Source organism: Cariama cristata, unplaced genomic scaffold, assembly GCF_000690535.1.
Source record: "Cariama cristata isolate BGI_N322 unplaced genomic scaffold, ASM69053v1 scaffold7667, whole genome shotgun sequence".
NCBI lineage: Eukaryota > Metazoa > Chordata > Aves > Cariamiformes > Cariamidae > Cariama > Cariama cristata.
The window spans coordinates 23065-46002 of NW_009627064.1; the positions used below are offsets into that span (position 1 = coordinate 23065).

A 22938-nucleotide genomic window follows, 5' to 3' on the forward strand; every position below is an offset into this window, starting at 1 on the left:
CATGAAAAACATTCTGTATGAACTCCTCTCCTTCTTTACAGTGGCCTATGTGATGTCTCCTTCGCAGCATCGTGTCCATATGACCAATACTGTTGAATCCAGAGAGTGGAAAATCAACAGAAGTCAGTGGCTTTTCATCAGAAAGCACACTGTCAAAGATGTTATTTTCATCCATGGCAATATAGAGGTTGGAAGGAAAGAGTTTACTTGTACACGGAACTCCCAGGAATTGCAAAAATGAATACAGTAGTTGACGTTGAAGATCTGGATTAGAAAGCTGGATTAAAGATGGTCCAAGATCATCAAATAATACCTAAAAAAATCCAAGTTAAAACAAATTCTGTTAATTTATGCAATCAAATAAAATTATTAAACCTGTAATTTATATATTTAAACCTTTTCAAGTCAATAAAGATTTATAATTGCTATTAAATGGTAACAGAATGTCATTCAAATTAAAAACAGACAAGTCAAACAAGCAATGTGTTATATATTGCTTAGGCCATTTAACACATTTCTATTTGAAAATCAACATCTGACTTGACCTATCTCCCCAGAAGAAAAAAAAATAAAAATCCAACTATCTGACTTGAAGGCAACAAAATCTTTGTTTATTTAATGCATATATCTTCTTAAACACAGATTTCTGTGACATTTCCACACAGAGATGAGACAAATTACAGAACAGTAAAGACAGACAATTTGCCTATATCGCTTTCCAAAGTTTACCATGAGCTTCCCATGGATTTCAGAAGTCTCAGCGCAAAATCTCAGGTAAATTTTGAATTCCAAACAAAGGAAAGATTTTTTTTTTTTTTCCAAATGAAGGAAAGGATTACTCCTCTAAAACATCCATTGGCAATGAATTCAAACGAAAGGATAATTCATCTTATCTCCCCTTGTTTTACTATATCACAGTGACCTGTCTTTCTGGATCTTCACAATCTTCTTCAGTTTCCTTTTTGGTTTTGTCTGGTCTCCAAGGTAACCAATGCCTTGCTTCACGAGAATATTCAACATCCAACCAAATATGCCACTTGGCGAGACTTTTATCCTTTATTTCTTGATCCTCATCTATCTCTTCTTCATCATCATCATCTAAAACCAAATCAAGACACCCATACACATGCAAAATTATTAAAGAAAAATTAATCCACTAAATCCAAAGGCCAGACTTGGTATACAATTTAACTACTTAAAGCAGACACAAGACAAAGCAGAAAATTTCCATGTCACAGTTCTGGGTTTTGACACCAACCCTGTAAGAGTAGGAGGCTTCCAAACTTTTTGAACTAGTGAATCAGTGTCAGCACTCAGCCTTTCTAATAGAGGAGAAAAGAAAACACTGACAGCCTGTAGACCACTTTTATCAACAGCAGTTTGCAAGCAACAGCCAAGAGTCAGTCATCCTTTTGTGTAACTTAGGTTCTTCACTTCATACCTAGGCATACAACCTTAAATGTGCTTTATATGCTCTATTTTTAATTAATGTGCAATTGAAACAACTAATGTAGTGAAACACACACAAAAAGAAGTGCTTAACCACAACCCACTTTCATGATGATCTTTCTGGACTATTAGATACAATTAGCATATTTTTGCTGTGACAGCAATATATTAATTCTGTGCTGAAACTCATGAACACCTGTAGGCTAAGCGAAAGCTTGTAGATATTTCTCAAATTCCTTTTTCTTTCTTGTTGTTGAGGGAAAAAAGTCCTTGAAATTTATGGTTATCTGCACTATTTTTTTTGTACAAAAATCAGGGCATTTCTATGCCACCTCTAAATTCTTGATCCTGACATTTGCCATTAACAAGGTGAAAAACTCCCACTTCCAGTTCTTGCATTTCAGGTAAAACAAACAGATCGTGGCAAGACTTCTACTCTATATAACTCTTGTGATCTACAGCCTCTCCTTTAGTCAGCAACTCTATGAAAAATGACAGCATTTCCACAATCTAACCAAAGTTTGAAGAAAATTGACAGTTCTAGAGGTTACACTCAACTAGAAATTGCACCTGAACTTCTGGTCTTGACATGCATGGGGTAAAGTACTGATATATGCCGGACCTGCCCAAGACTGGCAGTCATCCTCTTCTCTATACTGAGTCTTCCCAATTAGTGGGCAAAATGACTACGGCCATCAGCAGTGGAACTGCTGACCTCAGTTAAGGGGCAAGGAAATTCCGTCTTAATCCAGGGAGAAGGGAAGCACAAGATCATTTTTCAGTGCCTTTGCTTACTAAAAGCAGAGCCAAACTTGCTACATTAGAGTTGCTACAGCAGCAGGAGCAGCAAAAGCAGAGACAGCTCATCTTTGGTCAGAAACATTCCAGCCCCCTGCTTCCCTTCAAGATCTATCTGTTTGAGAAACAGTCTGTGACATTAAGGGAAGCACTGCAGACCAGAAGACAAGGTGGGACTAAGCAACAGGGAGGTGTTTTCTGCACCCCTGCTCACCCAGAAGCATTCCAGCCAAGTGAAAATGCAATTCATTCATTTTTTGCATCACAAAGAGAAAGGAAAGGTTTTCCTCCTATTTCTACTATATATTTTCTACAAGAAACTGAAATCTGGTTCTAGAAATAGAATCATTAAACTAGGAAACCTTCAGGTAACTATAATCCAATACTATAATCCCATCTGGTCTACCAACATGATGAAAGGTTCTTTAAGGGAAGTAGCTTCCTTCTACTTTAGATGGGCATGGGTCTCAACCAAGTACTCACACCTTTAGCCTTTTCAGCACAGAGTGGAGGATATGCCATCCTCTCCTTTAATCTCATCCCTAGGAAGGGTAACAATATTCTGTAAATATATCGTACATAGAACATTCAACACATGCTTTTCCCTGTGAAGTGTGATATACTTAATCTTGGTAATTATTTTTTTAAAACTTGTATGCAAAAACATGAGAAGAAACAGCTTGTATCATTCTAATCAAAATGTTTAGAAGAACGCATGGACATAGAACTATACATATTGACATAGGCATACCAGGTTTAAGAGCAATCCAGCCACCCTTTTCTTGTTGGTGCATCCATGCTTTCCAACCTCTTGCTCCTTTTTCTCCAATGCGTGGTTCTCCACTATCCCAAAAGGGTTCGAAGAATTCCACCTGTTGTTTTGGGCAGGGGCAACCAAACAAAACATACAGAAAAATCATTTTTGCTGTTGTACAGACACTACCTGGGTCAACTTAGGTTTCCCAGACCCTACAATTACTTATCTGCATGCAACTTCTGTATCTGACAACTTTGTTAGATGTTGCTTAAGATTCATCAGCAACAACTGAGTACTTCAATTACGCCTGTGGCACAGCAGTACCGTCATCAGCTCTTCTCATGAACATAAAGACTGTTTTTAAAAGGTATTAGGCTTTAAAGAAAGCAAAATACTTTTGTCCCAAATGTCCTATATAGATTCTTCAAGGATAAGGATCCAAATTCCCCAAGACATGGCTTTCAGAAACCAAATCTCCCCTCCTCCCTGTCTTCCATGGGATCATGAAGAATTTGGCTAATGGAATGATAATCCAGACAATCATACACCTATGATCAAATCAAAATGTTACAGTTGGACATAAATACGACTGGACTGAGGACAAGAGGAAAAGATGAGTGAGGCCTTCCATCTCTCAGGATTCAGGGTGGTCAACAACTTCAGGGCACTTTCTAGTAAGTCGGAGGTCCAGGGTTCTAGTCCTGACTTTGTCACTGCCTGTATGCAATCTGTCATCTTTAGATTCATCAGTTCCTCATATGATTTGTGTATACTCAGCTCCAACGACCACCTCTCTCCTATGATATGCTTCTGCTGCGTACCAAATCTTGGCTTGGACATTGAGATGTGACTGTTAATAAAAATATTAACAGTAAAATTTATTCTCAAGAAAAATCAAGCATCAACATATCCGAAAATGCAGGGCTTACAGCAACTGCAAAATCTGATTCTGCTCCTCACGGATTTATTCTTTGCTCCAAGTGAGAAACTGAACTGTGAAAACAGTATAGAAACAAGTAATTCAAGACTGAGTCATAATGCTTCTGTAAGAGGGCAGATGTGCGATCAGCTGTAAATCTGGCATTTTCCTATTTTCAAGGACTGCACTTTCCAACTTCAACATTGTCCTTTTAAATTGAGGTTCCTTTCCATCTGCTTTAAAATAGGAGAGTTTTTAAACACTACATATAATCTTGCAGTTTTTCAAATTATTGGAAGTGTAACTCGAGCTTTATCTGTGTAACTATACCAAATCTCCCATCCTGCATGACAATTATGATTGAACCCTAAACTTTCAGCTCTTTAAGAGGACACAACTATTATTTAAACTACAAGATTGCTCCATTGGCAGATAACAGGATTATTCTAGACAGCAAAAAATGGAGTCTCAGTAGTGGTTGCTGGGCCATAACGTGAGGTAATAGAAGGAAATTCAATTTCTGCCCTCTATGGTAGCCCAACTGCCTAACTGGTGGCCCTCCTTACCACTCATTAAAAAGGGAACAGCTCCTGACAATTCAGTGGGATAATGCTACACTGGCAACAGGCCTCTCTAAATATTAACTTACTCATTATTACTGGGGTGCACACCCAGCATCCTCCTGAGCAAATCAAGAGAAAAAGTGATTTAGTAGTCTAACAGAATAAGCTGAATGGAATCTTATGTGTCAAACAAAAGATACTTTGAAGCATGGACGTGTTCCTAATGTAGCCATCAAAGAATTACTGAAAACAACAGATAAAGAAGAACCTAAGAAATATTTGCAAGAATTGTCTAGAACAGAAAGATTATAGGTCCTGTTAGCTTTCTCCATCAACAGTAACAAAACAGCAGCAGTTTTGGGGCAAAGAAGCGGGGGAAGTGCTAACTAGACACAGACATTGGTCAGTCAGCTCATTTTCTTCTTTTTTACTAATTAAAGATGGAAGACATAGAATGACTCGTTATCACACTTCTATTATACACAGTGAAGCAGCCATTTGGCATGTAGTTCCAGAGGACCCACAAGCATTTTTCCAATGCAAGCATCACCTTGAAGAACCGCAAAGTAAGTTGTGAATCAAAATATTTCCCTATGTCCTCAAAAATTCACCAACATTCTTCTGTTACAGCATTCTTTGTAATGCACAAGGACATACACCCATTTAAATGGAAATTGCTACCTGTCCCCTTGTTGGCAGATCTTTTACACTGTCAGGTTTAAAGAAGGTGAAGTCAATCAGAGCCTGAAACAAAGACACTGCTTTCTCAGAATGGCCAGCCTGTCTCAGAAAGTGGCACTGCTGAATAAATATAGCTGTAAAGTAAAGAAAATAAAATTTTAATCTTTCAAATAAATTTTGTTGCCAAGTATTTTATTAGAGCCCATAAACACACAAAAGACATACATGGAGTGCTGTAGAGCACAGTTGTTTTGAAACAGTATCAAAACTCAAAATACATGGAGTACTAGCATAAACGCATATCAAAATTGTTTTAGTTTAATTAACTTTAAGACCTTCCATTTTAAATGCACCAAAGAGATGACTTTTTATTCATGCCATACACGCACAGTCCTTGTTGATGAACAGAAGTTATACGCAATGGTCCCAACTTCAGTTTATCCAACATCTGTCAGAGTGGGTCATAGCCCTCTTTGAAGGTGCTGGGCATTATTACAATTCACACAGTAAGCGATTACAGGAAAAATCCTTTTTGCCTCATTTTTGCATGAGATCGTTACATTGGTAATATGCTGGTAATATGCCATTTGCATTCCAACTATCATGCCCATTTTCTTTTCCTTTAACTGAGTTCTTATGTAAGAGAAATCGAGTCTTTCAGTCAAAGTATTACTGCTTGAAAGTAGAGAAGAGTCCTATCCTTTGCTCTTCAACAAATTACTTCTGTAATCACTGCCATATCCCTACTACACACTGAGCCTCAAGTCTCTGCTTAAAAAGGGAAGCTAAGTCCCAGTTTTCCTATCGATATATTTGCAATAAGAGCCTTAAATAAGCTGTAGAAATAACAGACATTATAAGCACCTCTATTACTAGGCAGCTCAAGGACATTTCAGAGATACTCCATCACTCCAAATTAGACTCAAGTCTTAACAAAACAGCTGTTCAAAAACCAAATTGCTTTAAATATAATCTTAATTGGCTTACAAAAAAACCCCCAAACCCATAAATCAAGACTTAAATAATTCATTGATAGTTTTGAAAACAGTTCTTCAAAAACTATTGTTTCTTCACTAAATGCATTGGCATTGGAAGGTTTTAAACAATCAAAATATTTAACCGTCCAGATACACACATGTAACAACATAGGTTAGCATCAATTGCTTCTAATGACCATCTTATTTTTTAATACTAAGAAGTAACAAATTATTTACTCCTTCCACCTGTATTCAGATTTACATCAGATGTGCGCACATAAAAATTTGAATTCAGCTAGAATATACAGACAAGGCATTTCATCTGATTTTCCTGCAAAGTGAGTAATTGTTTCCAATAACAAAGACTGAGATTTCTGAAGATATTTAAACAACAAAAAGTATGTTTAAATATATAAACCAGAATCATCCGAAGTATTTTAACCAAATTTAGGCACTGTGTCCAGCTGACACTGAAAACACTGAAACAGTTGTCCTTTCCTAGTTTCTCAGCTTCAAACTTTGATTAAAATAGTCTGAATGTAGAGAATATCTCATCAGAACATGCTGCCAAACTGGAGCCAAAAATAAATTATAGCATAAGATTTTCTTAATGATAAAAAAAAGACACTTGAAGAAATACAAAGATCAGCATTTTCTTTGTGGTAAAATTTGAAAACAACATGAATACATACTTAATTCAGTCCATGATGCTAAGACACTTCTGCAGCTGAACTGACCTAAAAGATAATGATGTTCCTCTCCAACCAGTAGGTATAGATTGAAAAGTAGGACTCTCTTTCCACAGCAAAATTTGAGAATGCTTACCTTCACCTGCTTTATATTAACAGTTCCTAGTAAATTTAAAATATTATGAATTGTTATCGCAAAAATTAAGTAAAAACTGATCTACAATTTTAAATTAATTTCTACATGCTTTCTTAAATTTCATGTTTTAAAAAAACTCCCACCCATTTCCAAGCAGATAGTACTGTGTACCGAATTGAACACTAGATGGCATAATCCACCACTATTTAAGATTAGCTCTTAACACACTTGGTCATGAGCAAAGGTTGAAGATAACAAGCCTACCACACATCTACACTGCTACTCACCTCGTAATTAATTTGTGACACTCTTTGTATATTTATCTTAACCAACAATTTGGTAATCTTCCTAATAAGTACACTGACAGTTCAAATTCAGCCCAAGAATTAGATAGTCGAGTCACTAAAAAAAAAATCTCAGATCAAGAAGTCTCCCCACTGGGAATTTCTCCACTCTTATCATTTGAATGACAAAGGTGGCGGGGAAACGAAAACAAAAAACCCAAACCAAAAACCAAGACCCTCAACAGTCTTCATAAACAAATCACTACAGTCTTAATACAGGACAACAAGGCATTAAGAGTGTAACAGAAACACAAAATGAAAATGAATTCAACTTTATTTAATTTATCTATAGACATTGCCAGCAAACAAGTATTTTGAAAAATGCCAATCTAATATACTTAACCAGTTAAAGGAACTCCATTAAATGAACAAATTTCTCATAGCAGTTGACAAACAGTATTTAATGAGTCAAACATGTTCTGCGCAGGGAAACAAAATGAAAGAAAAACCTTCCTGTTTGAAAAAATAGATGCTGAATTTGTCCTGAGAATCATTCATTGTGGTTAGTGTACAAACTGACTGAAGTGTTGGAAATCAGAGACAGGAGAAGCAATTAGAAGCTGTCAGGCAGTACAATATCCACCTGCCAGCACAGGTTTTCTCCCTTTACAGGACTTTTTCCAGTGCTTGATCCAAGATGAATCAACCGAAAACCATAACAGATCTGAACTCCTGAAACTAATTTGTAACCCAGCATCTCAACTTATAAGTCTAGACTGGATATTGTGCAACAGATAGCGTCATTGCCCAAACAGCAGTTACACGACTTGGATAAAAATAGAGGTTCCTTGGACTATGCCACACATGATGAAATATGGACTGCTTCATAATAGTCTCCTCCAGATTTAAAACAAATTTTAAAAGGAAAAAAACCCAAAATGTATTCATGGTGTCACTAATACTTCCCCCTCAGTGTACTGACAGATAAATAATCACAACGACCCCGAGGTAGAGAAGCAACATTGAAATGGGATAGGTTAAGTCATTTAGCTCCAAATAAACTTGAAGTCCATGCCAGAATTGAGCATGAACTCGTTTCTATCCTGGATCCAATCCAGCAGCCTAACCACTTGACTAATTTTCCTTCCAGGGATAATTTTATAATTTATTATAAGTGGCAGATATATGCATACAATAAATACAAAAGGTGTGATCACACTACTACAGTTTAGAGTTCTCCATCTACAACTGGGATGCTCAAGAAAATTTCGCATCAGACTTCCCATGTCCCTTCTCTTTTCTGGATTAAAGTAATTAACTATAAAGCCTCTGAACAAGAGATAATTGCTTCTTTCACAAGCCAACTTTTTTTTAAAATAAATATTTTTCAAAGATAAAAGCACATCTCTTGGCTGTTGGCTGCAATTCTTGAGCCTTGACATTTGTATTGTAAACCACTCAGCACATCAGACTTTACTGGATGTTGTATCACAAACTCTCCTGGGGAAGAAAAGCACCTGCTATATCCATACTTGGTTGGAATATCTGCTTTAATTCTCAGCAAAGGAATCAGGATGCCAGGCATTTTAAAGAGAATAAAAACTTCCTGTAATACATACGAAAGTCTATTCTTATAGAGAATGTAGTCAACTCCTATGAAGACCATTCTGACCGTAATACGAAACAGAAAGAACCTTACCTAGCATAGCTTCTTCTGTGCCAGGCAGTAGAGGATGTGATACCATGCTGCCATCCTGTACAGCTGCCAAAGTCGTCAAACATTTTCCATAGAGACTATTGATTTTTGAAACAGAAAAGGTAGTGAACTGACTTTGACAGAACAGGAGATATTTCTTCCACAGCTCCGGATTGTTGGGATGTAAGAAAATTAGCTTCTGCCATTCCTTGATCAAAGCTGGTGGTTCCCAGAATTCTGTGCAAAGCCTCAGCCTGGCGAGTTTCAGATCAACATTACTTGGATTGCTTTCAATTGCCCTCTCTAAAATAGCCAATTTCTTTTCTAAGACTAACTTCACTGATTTTCTTCTTACTTCCTGCTCTCCCTTACTGGCATAAGGGCTAGGTCCTCTCATTAATTCATCCTTAAAACAAAAAGAAAAATCATTACAACATTAGTAAAAATCATCACTAGAATCACAAGAAAAATGCTGACATGTGAAGATGAATTAACAGCTCATTCTTCACCAACAGAATACATACAGTCCTAAACAAATGAAACTACAATATAACATACATGCATTTATTACTTATAATCAGCAACAAGGTCTGTCAGAACACATACCTGAAAAGAAACAAATTCCATCCAAGCACTAATATCTCTCGGGTTTTCTCTGACTTTCTTGTTATGTTCTTCCACTTTTGTCATTAGAACAGAGTTAATGTTTATCCCAGGCTCTTGAATTGTTTGCTGCATATTTACAGGCTCATGGTCTGCACTCTTGCATCCTTTTCCTTGTAGCCACACTGTGGTTGATGGATCATAAATCCCAAGAGGATTTACCTCCATTGTGTCAGAAGGATCATCAGTTTCCATTTGGACAACTGGTATAAAAGCGGTTGAGTCCAACGCAGAACTTCTATTGCAAACAGGAATCCCATCTGTGTTCAGCATCTTCACATTGTTCTTTGTGAAGTAGCGCTCAGGTCGCCTCTGTAATTGCTTCCTTTTTGATGCAGGACTGTCCCAAGTTATACACTGCTTCTTTGCATCTATGCCAAGACAGGACTCTCCTCTCCTTTTATATCTTAGAAGGAAAAATACAATCAAACATCTTCTAAAAATGCACGTTAGAAAAGATACCTCCTTTTTGAAATAAAGCATGGAAGAAGCTTTAATTCAAATTGACCCAAATAATGTATGCATAGATGTCAAAACTTTAAGAACTTGGTAACTTTCTCTTTATTTAAGACTTCAATTTATACATTTTTTCAGTGCCATCACAACTTTTATTATCATACTAAGCTTACTCTGAGTTCAATAACATCTGTCATACTCAGCAAAAAATTTTTTTTCCTCCTATCATTTTAAGTCATGTAGACAAACGTGGAGAAACGACAACAGACAGCATTATTTAAGACTACTTAGATTAGATTATTTTAAACTGAAAAATCAGACACCAGTAGTTGAGTCCAGTAATACCTTTCTGTATCCCTAAGCCTCTATCCATTTTATATGTCAATAAGCGGGCAGGGGGATGGAGAGGAAAGAGAGACTAGGTTCATAAAGGCCACAATAATCCTATGGATTAAGAAAGGAAAATACCATCTTAAAATATTACCAAGAATGTCATTTCAGGGGCATAGTGACGTGCAATGCTAAAATAACACTTTCATCTCAAACAATAGCTGACAATCCAAAGGTGGTAGAAAATTGGAATGGATTGTAACCATGCAATTTTACTGCAAAGGTATACACACTACAAAAATAAAACCCATAAATCCTCCCTCCTCCACAAACAATTAATTTTTATATATAGTGAACAATTTTCTTTGAGAACATCAAGAAATAAGTGTACATACATAATGCACAAGCTCAATGTAGGCTCCTTTACATGGGCTTCCCTGTTAATGCAGGGAAATACTCTGAAGGGTTATCATAGTACCAGTAACCCACTAAGGATGCTGAATATGGAATTTCATCTATACTCATTTGAAATGTAGCAACGCATAAGACAGATACCCTTTGGTACAATGTCTGGGTGATCTAACACAGAATCTGTTTGCTAAGAAAGTACCTCTACTTTTTTTTTTTGTGTGGATATCAAACTAATCAAGTAAGTAAAGCTCTTGACAAATCTAATATGAAATAATCAGTACCTTCATTCCCCTTTCAGACAGAGAAATGGAACAATAGAGATGAAAAGGGGCACTCGCCCAAAGATGATCTATAATAGAACCTGGGATTTCTGACCTCAAAATTATGCTTTTTGCTGCCATCTCCAGATAGCAGTTCTACAAGTTCACATGCCTGCAGTCTACTACACAGAGAATGCTTTTAGAAAGAATTAAAATCATGCACTTTATTCCCATTATTTCATGCCACCTTTTGCCTTTCAAAATATTTATGCCCAATGTAAAGTCAAATTTTGAAATAAACTCTTCAGTTATCTTATTTTCTCATCTCCTACCTAAAAAGGTCACAGCCAGACTCAAGTTGAGTCTGTTGAGATACTCTGTGATAGTTTGAATACCAATAGAAACCAACATATTGTACCTTGCTATGTCCCCTCGATACAGGGATTTGTAGGCCCAGTTTGCAGGGTCTGGTTTCTTGTCTATTCTGAAGGTTTCTGCTGTGAAAGCCTGGATATCATCAAGCCAAACAAAGCGACTGCTGGTAAGATTTGATGTTTTCTTATCTGGACTGCAGAAAAGGAAAAGCAGTATATCCTAAGCATTTGTGCACATACCGAGCATTTACAAAAACCAGAAAACATTAAATTATTACGACCTACAGAAATGCAATTTACTCAAAGTCATGGTACCTGATCCATTACTGCAAAGAAAGGGACACGCACAGAAAACAAGCAACTAGAAATACACTAATAGGACCATCAAAACAAAACACAGTCCTTGCACTTCCAAAAATTAGATTTACAATTATTAAGGGTAATAACCAGATTTAACCAATCAACTGCATGGCAAACTATAATCTAGAAGCCATATATTACTACTTCTAAAATTTACTTTTGTCTTAGTAAGATACTACAACTAAGAAAAAGGGGATAATCTGTAAGAGGACTATGTTGATTAGCTGTAATTATACCCATGCATTTGATAAAACAGTGTGCAAAGTGGTTTATGGATTACAGTTATATAAATGAACTTAAGTGGAAATCACCACCTACCTCCAAACTGTAGACAACTATGAACTTCCAATCTGAATTCCTGTTACAGATATGTAGCTTACTAAATGAGTTTTACAGTCTTGAGAAGCTTTCTAAAATTTCAGACAACCTATTGTATTTTAAAGCAATTTTGTGGTTCCGATTTCAAAAACAGTCTCCTGAAAACTCAATTTTCTCTCACTATCAACAATTTACAGAAAGAAGTAAAAACAGACATGCTGAAAGAAATGCAGCCCTGTCATTTGAGTAAAGCACTGGCTGGTTGACCCAGTCTAGCAAACAGCTGATGAACCAGGTTCTGCATGTAAGTCCATTCCATCCAGCCCTGACACCCTTCCAGCAAAGACAAGAGTGACTGGGCAGAGCAGAACGGTCTTAGCATCCCAATGATTTTTATTGTGCTTCCTCACAGCCATGTAATCCTTAGCCACCACAAGCCAACAACAGTCTTCATAAGGGTGGAGGCGGGTGTGGCCAGAGGCATCAGACAATACTTTCAGTACCACTGCCATTCTTCCACAGGGAAACAAAGTGAAGACCCCTTGACGTAGGCACACGCCCACAAGCCTATGCTCTCAGCTGCTGGTTAATCTGCCTTAGGAAAAGCAGTAAATTGGGGGAAAGTCAAGGACTGCCTGGACTACACCCAGCTGTAACAACAATTCCTCAGTGTCACCAAATCCTTGCTCTGTCCCCAGGAGCAGCTGCAATGCTGTGAATTAGAGCCAGAGCTGCTGATGCTAAAGAAAAAACAGGAACTAGGGAATCAGAGAGAGACAAAATGGCTGCTCAAACTAGTAAAAGTGATGAGAAACAGGGAAATGTGACTTACAGAGCCAGTTAGATAGGGTCACTATGAATGAAATTATCAAAAATCCAACAGATGGAGAAAAACACAGCTAGGTATGCCAAACTTGAATACTCAGTGCATTCACAGAACCTCTTCTACTGCTCAAAGATCATGCTAGTCACTACGTACCTATTTTCTTGTTCCATGAAAAAAATGACATCTCCATTAATTACACAGTACTTTAATGCTCCTGGAATTAACAAAAAAATATAGCAAAACAATTTCAATTGTTCAAACGCCCATCTAGATGTATCATGAGCAAGAAGTATAAAGCGCATAGCATAGTGCAATAAATCCCTGGACATAAAAGAAATGTTAAATGGTACAACAAACTTTGTCTTAATAAGAAAAAAGGAAATGTTAACTCTGCAAGAAGGGCGTTATATTACAAGGTAAACACAGCTGTATATTACGACTTTTGCACTCAATAAGAATAATGTTTAATGCAATCCCTCTCCAAACTCTCCCAAAAGAAGATCCATGAAAGGAAACGATGCTTACAAGAACTCAACATAAGCCTCTACATGTCTTTAAAAATATATTTCGTTACTGCCATACCATGCTTTTTTCTCCAGAACAGTACTTGACAGAATATTTTAGTCACAGTTTTTCAGATATGATTAAACAAGTGCTTTTCATTCTATTTTCATTGCTTCGAATGCAGGTTTAGTCATGTACATCTTGGAAAAAAAAAATGAACCACTAACGGTAAGAATTTCATTCATAAAGTTGAAGAGACAAATACAAGAACACAATGATTTACATCTTGCATAGTATTAATAAATACATACTTTACTGTTGCTTCCTTTTCATGATTTCTGCCATTTCTTGCGGCTTTGTCCTTGATGTGCTTAGTGTCCAGGTCTGATTCACTGCTACTGGAGTCCCCTTTGGTTTTCTTTTTTGTCTTATAGTGGTGATGCTTTTTCTTTTTCCTTTTCTTACTCGACTGTTTCAGACTCTCATCTGTACCACTTTCTTCTGACAACTCTGACCTTGAAGTAGTCCTGCTTGGAAACAGGTATATGTATCTATACACATCTACAGATCTAAGTAGTAAAACTGTAAAGAAATACCACCATAAGAAAGTTCAGAATCATTTTACCCATTATCTTTAGTCTCCCTGTATTTTTGGAGAAGAGAGTTAGCAGCAACACACACAACGATAGTGATATAAATATGCATTGAATAACAACAACATTTTTTCAGCTGCTGGAATTACTGACAACCAGTCTTAAAGTTTTAATTGTCAAAGGCATTTTGTTGTGTGCTCTGTACAAATACCCACTTGTTATCATCACCAAATTAAAGAAGATGACTGACCTGATAAAATTTCCTAACTTTAAGACAACTTAGGTCAAGTTAAAAGGATGAGAAATCTTTCAGGGTAACCTGCAAGAGGAAAAAACTCTGCACTTTTTTTCCTTGTGCCTTTATGATTTACATAAGAAACATCAGAAACATACTTTTAAAATCACCTCCAGTTTAGAAATTCAAATTTCACCAATCAAGGAACAAATTTTTGATGACTACGAATTAACGTTATCATATAATATAATGTAGTAACAAACATTACATGCAACAGACAACTGACTGACAACTGAGAGATCACACAAAGAACACACAGTTCTGGCAAAACACATGTATATCGTTGTACACTGTACATACACTCCTGTACTTAATAATCAACCGAAATAACGGAGGTCTTCTCTAACCCTTAAAGAACAAGCTCTTTTTACACAGTTTTTCTGGAATCTTTCAATAAAAGAAAGGAGTGACAAGTCTCAGTATTTCTAATGTGTCAATAAAAGAAAATGCAGTGTTTCAGAAGTAAGGCACCTGAAAAAAAAAAAACCCTTACACAATTTATTTAAAGGCACTAAGAAAAAAGAAGCCATGGGAGAACCATTAGCAGGCCTTTAAAACAAACACATGCCCCCCCCAAACAAACAAACCAAACACCCCAAAAAGACACCAACTGAGAATGTACCCCAGTAATAGGCAAAAAAATCAAACATGTCCCTGTACACTATTTTTTGACAAATTCTTTTTCAAAGATTAATTAAATATGGTGAGTTTTCTATGTCACTATCTGAATGGCAATTTGTAAATTCCTTTGTTTTATGACATTAAAGTCCTGAAAAGATTTGAACAAATATAAATAGAATATATGACTGATTAACAGAACAGTGATTGCATTTCAATCACATAATGCATGTAAATGTAAGAATAAGTATACAAAAAGATGTATTCAGCTGTGCTCATTATTATAAAGACATTCTCTATCATGATCATCAGTCATCGTAAACACAGGAGCTTGTATCAGATTAAAAGTGACTAAGTTTTTGAACTTGTTAACTGCAGCTTGATGACATTAATTATTAAGTGCTAGTTATAGTGTAGATATGCCAAGTATAGCAACTATTCTACTGAAGGTATTAAAACTAGTTCTTCAGCAGACGTGGCTGCTTAAAGTTCATTTTTGTAAAAGAATATAATCAACCACTTCAGTGACCAGCACATTCTACACAGCCACACAACTTGATACATGTAATATTTCATTAATTCACATCTTCAACTAGTTTTTAAAAAAAGTGAAACACTCAACTGTGAAATGGTTGATTGAACTGGTTTTCACAGAGAAATCACAAAGATGATGCTTAATCTTTACATTATTTCAAGGGTCACTTAGGACATTCAGAAGCTAATGAAGAATCACGATCACTTAGTCCCCTTTCCATTCTGAAATAGCAGTGATTTAAATACAGCTGTGAGAAAAAGAAAATGGGAATGTAATTGCATAAGTATAATTTCTCATTATTTTAAGTTAAAGGACATGGAAGCATTATTCATACTTTTATCTATGAGTCAGTTCAGGCCTTTTTAAATACTGAACAGTGGAATGAAAAGCAGCCCTAAAAGCTCCTGATTTTGGTCTCACATAACAAAAGATAGGCAGGACAAAAGAGAGAGACTAATTCAAAAGATACTGAATTATATTCTACCTTATTAGTGGTGACTTTTCAGGGATGAGATTTGCAACTTCTGTAGTGCGCTGATGCAGTAATAGCGCATCTTCTGTAGAGAAGCTTGGGTTACTAAGCCAGTCCAATTCTGCAAGTAAAGAAAAGTGTGAGATCAATACAAATTAGCTTGCTGTGCTTTCTGAAGTTGGGGGTTAACCTAGTCAGCAGACAGCTGAATTCACAGCAAATGTCACTAAGTCTGTGTAATAATTGGGCATATCAGAAAGCAGTCCATGAAATTTCCACTAAGCGGAACACTAGGTTGTAATGAGGTAAAACATTTAGGAGCTGGAACCTTCCCCTAACATCAATCTAAGCTTTAAAAAACCCACTACATAATAACACTTAAAAGTTCACAGTGAAAGCAGATAATACATTTCACACACTGCTATATACGTTAAAAAACAAAATCTGTCCAATATTAATTTTTACCATGTAAAAATTCTAACTTTATATGTCTATAAATTGTATAAATGTTATATATGCAAAACTATTTAAGATAGTCTAATGTATATTCATATATTTCATATTATCTATTATTTATTATATACAACATATAATACAAATATTTCCATATTTAAAGAGTAAAATTGAAAAAGCTACTGAAGGGTACAATTAAATGAAATGTGTAGTTAACGAATGCAATACAACTTATGCAAACTTACAAAAATGTACTTTACCCACTGTATAGACAATATTTTTAACACAATTTCATTGACAGGGACACCCACTACTCATAAGAATACGCAAATGTTTTACACAAGGTCAAAACCTGTCACTGAATTCTCAGTTCTCTAACCACCGAAATACCATTAGACTTTTAAATGGTGTGAATAAAAGGCTAATTGATGCTAATTTTGATACATTAGTAAACATTAAGCATTCTGCATCTCGACCTCAGCCATTCCAGTCATCAGATACTGACAGGATGTGGAGGGAGAATTTTTTGCCATAATTTTACTGAGAATAAAACTTCAATAACAATTTTCATAGAGATTTAATTTCTAGAATTCTTTTAAGTATGTGAAATTTTCTCATGTATTAAAAAACGTATGATATTTCACATAAGCACAGGATTTCACAGCAGCCTCTCTGATGCCAGACCATAGGACATAACAATAAAAGGAACAAATTTGGTCTCCCTGCCTGTTCTCCATGCTCTTTACAACCATTTCTGCCTCAGTGTTCTTCCTGTCACACTTTTGTCTCTGTGCTTTTGACTACACTGACCTCTAGTCCTTAAAGAGCATGAACTCATTGTCTGACAAGCCATACATCTCTCCTCTTTCCAAAGGATTTCTTTCAGAAATAGGTCTTTATACCAAAATTCTTTCTTCTGTCTCACAACCCTGAATTGTTGTCCACAAAAGGATTTAAAATGGAGCAGGCTGCAAAACAGTTTGTTAACCTAAATTAAACTCATCAAGCAGTATGTACAATCAAGCAAAGCTCCAGTTCACATTTCCCAAGAGACTGCCACCAATACCAAAGACCAAAGGTCCGGTGGGGAGGGCCACCTTCCCTGGTTCGTCTTGAACCTCCATCTCTGTGCAGAGGAGAACCCACAATTCACAGCACTGTCGGGATCAAAACACACATCCCACAAGCGTCCCAACCAATATGCTGCAGAACGCTGCCATGCACCGTTTCCCAGCTCAACAAAACATAGGATGGAGACTCAAAAAAAAAAATTCAGTTGTATAAAATATATATGCGTGTTATTGTAACTTTCTGTCTGACAATCAGAATCACCAAACCTAAGGCAAACACACTACCCTAACTTTGTTGCAAATCAACTTGAGATTTTTTTTGCCCCTTCCAGAAAAATACTTAAGACATATTAATGTAAAATTAGAATAAAAATTCAAACCTTAAGATTGTGATCCTCACTTGCCTATTCAACACACGACAAAAATCTACTATTTAATTTAAATTAATTCACCCTGGCACAAACACCTTCATTTTAAGTATGTGTCTATGATTCTAAAACCATAAATCCACCACAAAGCATTCTTCCAAAACCTTTGGTGAACTTAAAGTGCCACTTTACACCTGAGATTTTTGAGGTATATTTATTAAATGGGATATTGATTTTAAAAAATATCATCTTCCTTATATTCAATCATTTCTGCTCACGAAGACAGGGTGTAAAGGAATGCAGAGCAAACTGCAACCCTACAATGTTTCTCCACTGGCAACACTCTGGTGGTCTTAAATATAGACCAATTCAGAAAAAGTACAATTGTCCAGAGCACTCCAGATTTCAGTAAATGCAACTAATCTGTGCATAAAGCCTTTTATTTATTTACAGAAATAAAGGAGACATTTCATTCCCTTAAAAAAAAATAAATCCATCTTTCCTTTGATTTGCGTTGTATTATCCAGATCCATCTAATGAAACAGAAAAATTTACTGGTTGTCAGAGTCTCTGGTGTAAAGGTGTATCACATAACAGCACAAAACTGTAACTTACGAGCAAAACAGATCTCCTTAAAATTATTGTATCTGTTCCAAAGACATACAAAACTTACCTAATTTGTCTTTGGCCGGATCTCCAATAACATACTTCAGACACAAAGATACTCTCTACAGCCTTTCAGCTTCTCTTCTTTTTAATAAATTACTGTTTTCCTTTATAATGTGTAATAAATCATTTACTAGTATTTTTTTTGGTAGAAATAAATTTATTGTAAGGTAGTTCTGTATTGATTTGAATGACAAATTATGGTTCAAAAATCACTTGAAATATTAATACTAAAACTCATAACAATTAATAAAACACTGGGTTACTTTTTTAAAAAATGTAAGCTCGAAGGCAGAATGAAGTTAGATAATTTGCCTTCAGTCGTACAGGATTGTTGATGACAAAACTCAGAATTCAAGACTTACAATATTCAGACCATTAGGAAAAAAAGTCTAAGATGTTTAAGATCTTGATCTAAGGTCTTTAAAAAATGCTGTACACATCAAAACAGGCTTTTCATTGATTTCAAGAGCATAGCATCTGGTCCTCCAAAGATTAATGCAGATAATGGGGTTTTTATTATTATTCACCAGCGTAAACAGTTTAGATACAGACCAGCCCAAACTAGGAAGAAAATGTTTGCATACAACAAGTATACTAAATTTTATAACTTTGAGCATTGTAGTGCCAAATAACTTCCAAATGGAAATACAGATCCTTAGAAGCACTAAGAGCTTCAGTCTTAAAAACTGAAAAATAGAAAGCAACTGATACATTTCTTTTTAAAATGGCATTCTTGATCACATTGACAAAATGAACAGAGAACAAAATAAAAAAGCAAGCAGTAAAGCTCCAGCTGTTTTAGAATACACAAATAAAACATGGGGCTGACCAACCATATAAATTTCCCTAAGGCCTTTAAACAAAAGAGGCTACACCTGAACTGCCAGAAGAGTGGAATGCAGTTATCTTTGTATTTCTCTGTTTAAAAGACTGTTCTAAGACCAGAACCACATTCTTAAATAAAGAGTGAGTTGGCAAAATTTTCATTCCCCTCCACCTCAAGCAAATTAATTCTGCAGCTCACAAAAGGATGAAGCCTGGATTTCCGAGTTGTGCCCTTCATCCTTTACACTTCCCACTGCTGCCACAGCTTCAGGAATTATCTGGGTTCTCTAGACCCTTCTACAGTACTTTGCCACATCCCTTAATTATTGGCTGGGCAAGCTCCGAAGATGTTTATTAGTTGGCTAATGTACAGCTGCTCATTGCCAAGCCCATCTATCCTGGTAACAGTTCAATTCACATTACAGCCTCTCTCACAGCAAGGGCACTGTATCTAGATTTATCTTTCCTAAGCAAATGTAGATTTTCACAGATCTCCTCTACTTTTGCCATTTCTCTCTCCCACCAGAACAAATTTGACTGAAATGGTTAAAGCTCCTGAGGACGAACAGAGAGATAGTACGCTGGCAGACAGACACACAGCAAGCATGTTTGAGAACCATTTCCATAGGAAGTTTGCCTTAAATACAGCAAAATAATGTCTATTATCACCATTAACTATTAGAAATTAACTTCCAAGACATCATTTTGACTTTTTACCTGAAAGTATCTGTTATTGCCTTACAGGTGTGGAGTCACTCACTAACTTGGTGCAATACGATTACAACAGTGAGCACAAGAAGAACAAGGTTTATTTTTTATATTTTAAATTATTGGTTTAGGGTCTCCAAGGAAAACTTACCTTTCAGAAATGGAGCCATAAACATTAATCCCCTGACTGTGCCTGTAGCTAGGTTCTACCTGAGCAGCAGATGAGATCAAATTGCATTTTTAAAACACTGAAGAATCACACTGCAAGAACAACCCCTGTAGCACAGTCAACATGCCTCTGTGGATACACCATGGAAATGTTTGGAATTCTCCAACTACAGTATTTTCTGAATAATTTAATCAAACTGACCTAATACTCTGGAAAGAACTGAACAATTTTTTCCATTACACAACAAGCAAGTCCAAACCTCCTTGTAAATAATCTCCAGTGAATCAGTTAGCTGGATACAAGCATTTCAAACATCAAAATGCATTCCAAACTTTAAAACTCCACCTTTTCAATTTTTTTGTTATTTTTTCTTGTCATATTTCTAAAATATCATTTTCACAGACCAAATTTACGTTCTTAAAGAACATAAAGAATAAAAATATATAAAAGACTTCTTTTGTGATAATATGCATGTACCTGTTATTGTTCTACTCTACCATCCACGTTTATGAGCACAACAGCAGAAGGAATCCAATGGCATTCCTTTTATATCTTCCCAAGCAAAAAAGAATTAAATATTTACAGTATCTCTACAGAGACAATTTTAAGAGTTATGCAAAGCCTTTTGTTGCTTCTCAGAATCCTGAAAATCTGCTTTCAGCAAAAATCACTGCATCGTGTTACCTATAGACTAATTCAGACTGTAAATAATGCTGTGCATAATGCTTACTACTGTCAGTACAGTTAATTACTACCACTGCTCTGTTCATGGTTACTGATAAATTTGTAATTTATCTTCTACCAAAAATTAATTAAGCTTGACAACATAATTGTAAGAAACCATATACAAAATTACTTTGCACTCTAGAGGTTGCTGCAACTCAGCAATCTAGCAGGATGGGAAGAGTATACAGCAATACTTTTGTTTCAGGCAGCACTTATAATTATAAATGGTTTAGGAAGGTTTGTAAAAGTATGTCAGAGGTGGCTGGAGGAATGAAACATGGCCAGGATATTCACATTATTAGCTCAATTTTTACAGTAACACTATGAAGCAGTCCTAAATGACTGCAAAAGACACCTCAGTTTTGCATATCATGTTAAATACAACATACTCTATGATCTCTGTATTATGATGGACTTTGGCTTCATATCAGCTCTGAGGAAAGAGAGTCATCTATCAGAGAGATACCAAAGTTGCCTGTCAAGTTCTCAAGTTCTCACAAGCTGAATGTGTGAAATTTGATATATGCCACCATAAATGTGGTTCTGAGTTAATACTTAATTTTTATAACTTATACTGAAACGTGGTCGTTAAAAACAAAGTACAATTTCCGCTAAAACATAAACCAAACAAATTATGTTCCTTAAAGTTTTGTCAGTAATTCTCATACAAAAAACTTCCAGCAGACCAGAATGTAACTCATAAACAATGCTAATAATTGAAATCTAGATCTAGAAGTCAGTCTTAACATCTTTTTCTGTGTAATTTGATCTTCCAGGCAGGTGGTCTGCAGTGACATAGACAACGCATAACAAACCTAAAGGCTAAATTCTCAGAGTTTTAAAACACAAGGAAGGTCTTACTACTAGAGAATTCTACCATACCTCTGCCTGGCAGAGCAGCTCCCCTCTTCCTAGAAGCTGTAATTTGGGATCTTATTATGTCCACTGCTCCCTGCATCATTAACAGAAAGGCTAGTAAATGTGGCGAGATCATCTCTGTATTGGTAGACTGAGTATCAACAGCTGCAATGCCATCAGGGGGTAACACAGAACTGGTTAGAACAAGAAGCTAACCCCAGCCTGTATTGCCAAAGGCTTCAAAAACTCACCATATTGACTGGAGGAAATATACAAGAAATTCAGCCTAGGTAAACACGTCTTTTTTTAAAAAAAAAAAAAAAAACAAAAAAAACCCACAACACCAACCAAAAAATACTATCCAAAAAAGCCTAGGTAAAAGCCTCTTAGCATTTCCCCTTGCTGTGGTGCCTAGAGGATGGGCAGACTCAAGGGTGCTGGAAGCTGGCAAGCAAAAAGCATCGTTCAAAACACCTTCCAGTAGAATTAATAAATGTTGTGCACACTTCAGAGTTTGGCAATATACCAGATAGGGTTCTTTACTTGTTTAATAAAAGTAGAACTTGCTAGATAGCAACGATGACAGTCAAAATGATAAACTGAATCATAATCTCACTCATGACCTTCCAAAAAATATCCTTTCCAACTAAAATTTGACTTAATAAGCAAGGAAATGAGAAAACACTTTTTAAGTTATCCAAGTCTAGCAGTAAAAAAAGAAAAAACAAACCACCACTTCGTTTTCTGCATAAAGCAAACCTTCTCCACCACACACAAAGTTAATATACGTGTAGTTTTCAAAGATGAGTATTTCTACAGCCGTGCCTCCTCCAGCATCTACCACCACATAGCTGGAAGCAAATCTGAACACAACCGAGAACCCGCCAATTAGAAGTCAACAATATTTTTATGCGAATGTCCCTATTTCGGGTTCTCCCCAAAGTTACCTGACGGAAAGTAACTTTATTCCTAAGTATGGTAACCTTACTCAAACCAGCAGCGACACGCCTTGCGCAGAGTACGCCTGTGCGCGCCATACGTACGCTCGTACTCTGTACAAGACGGAGGAGCCCGGGCTGAGGGGTCAACCACCCTCTGAGACAGCGCCTACAGAGCGCGCAGCAGAGG

At 36.2% G+C, this 22938-nt stretch overlaps 1 protein-coding gene across 1 annotated transcript in view; it reads right to left on the bottom strand.

The window, feature by feature from the left end:
• The window catches only part of NRDE2 (NRDE-2, necessary for RNA interference, domain containing), a 32309-nt gene extending 9462 nt beyond the window's left edge, over nucleotides 1-22847 (bottom strand). The window contains exons 1-12 of the mRNA XM_009704305.1: nucleotides 22758-22847; nucleotides 20209-20267; nucleotides 17515-17543; nucleotides 15977-16085; nucleotides 13763-13978; nucleotides 11488-11637; nucleotides 9556-10018; nucleotides 8953-9355; nucleotides 5168-5301; nucleotides 2999-3119; nucleotides 923-1098; nucleotides 1-313 (exon numbers count right to left, since the gene is read on the bottom strand). Coding sequence (XP_009702607.1) covers nucleotides 1-313; nucleotides 923-1098; nucleotides 2999-3119; nucleotides 5168-5301; nucleotides 8953-9355; nucleotides 9556-10018; nucleotides 11488-11637; nucleotides 13763-13978; nucleotides 15977-16085; nucleotides 17515-17543; nucleotides 20209-20267; nucleotides 22758-22847 — 2263 coding nt within the window. The remainder of the gene's footprint in view (nucleotides 314-922; nucleotides 1099-2998; nucleotides 3120-5167; nucleotides 5302-8952; nucleotides 9356-9555; nucleotides 10019-11487; nucleotides 11638-13762; nucleotides 13979-15976; nucleotides 16086-17514; nucleotides 17544-20208; nucleotides 20268-22757) is intronic.
• Between the last annotated feature and the right edge of the window lie 91 nt (nucleotides 22848-22938).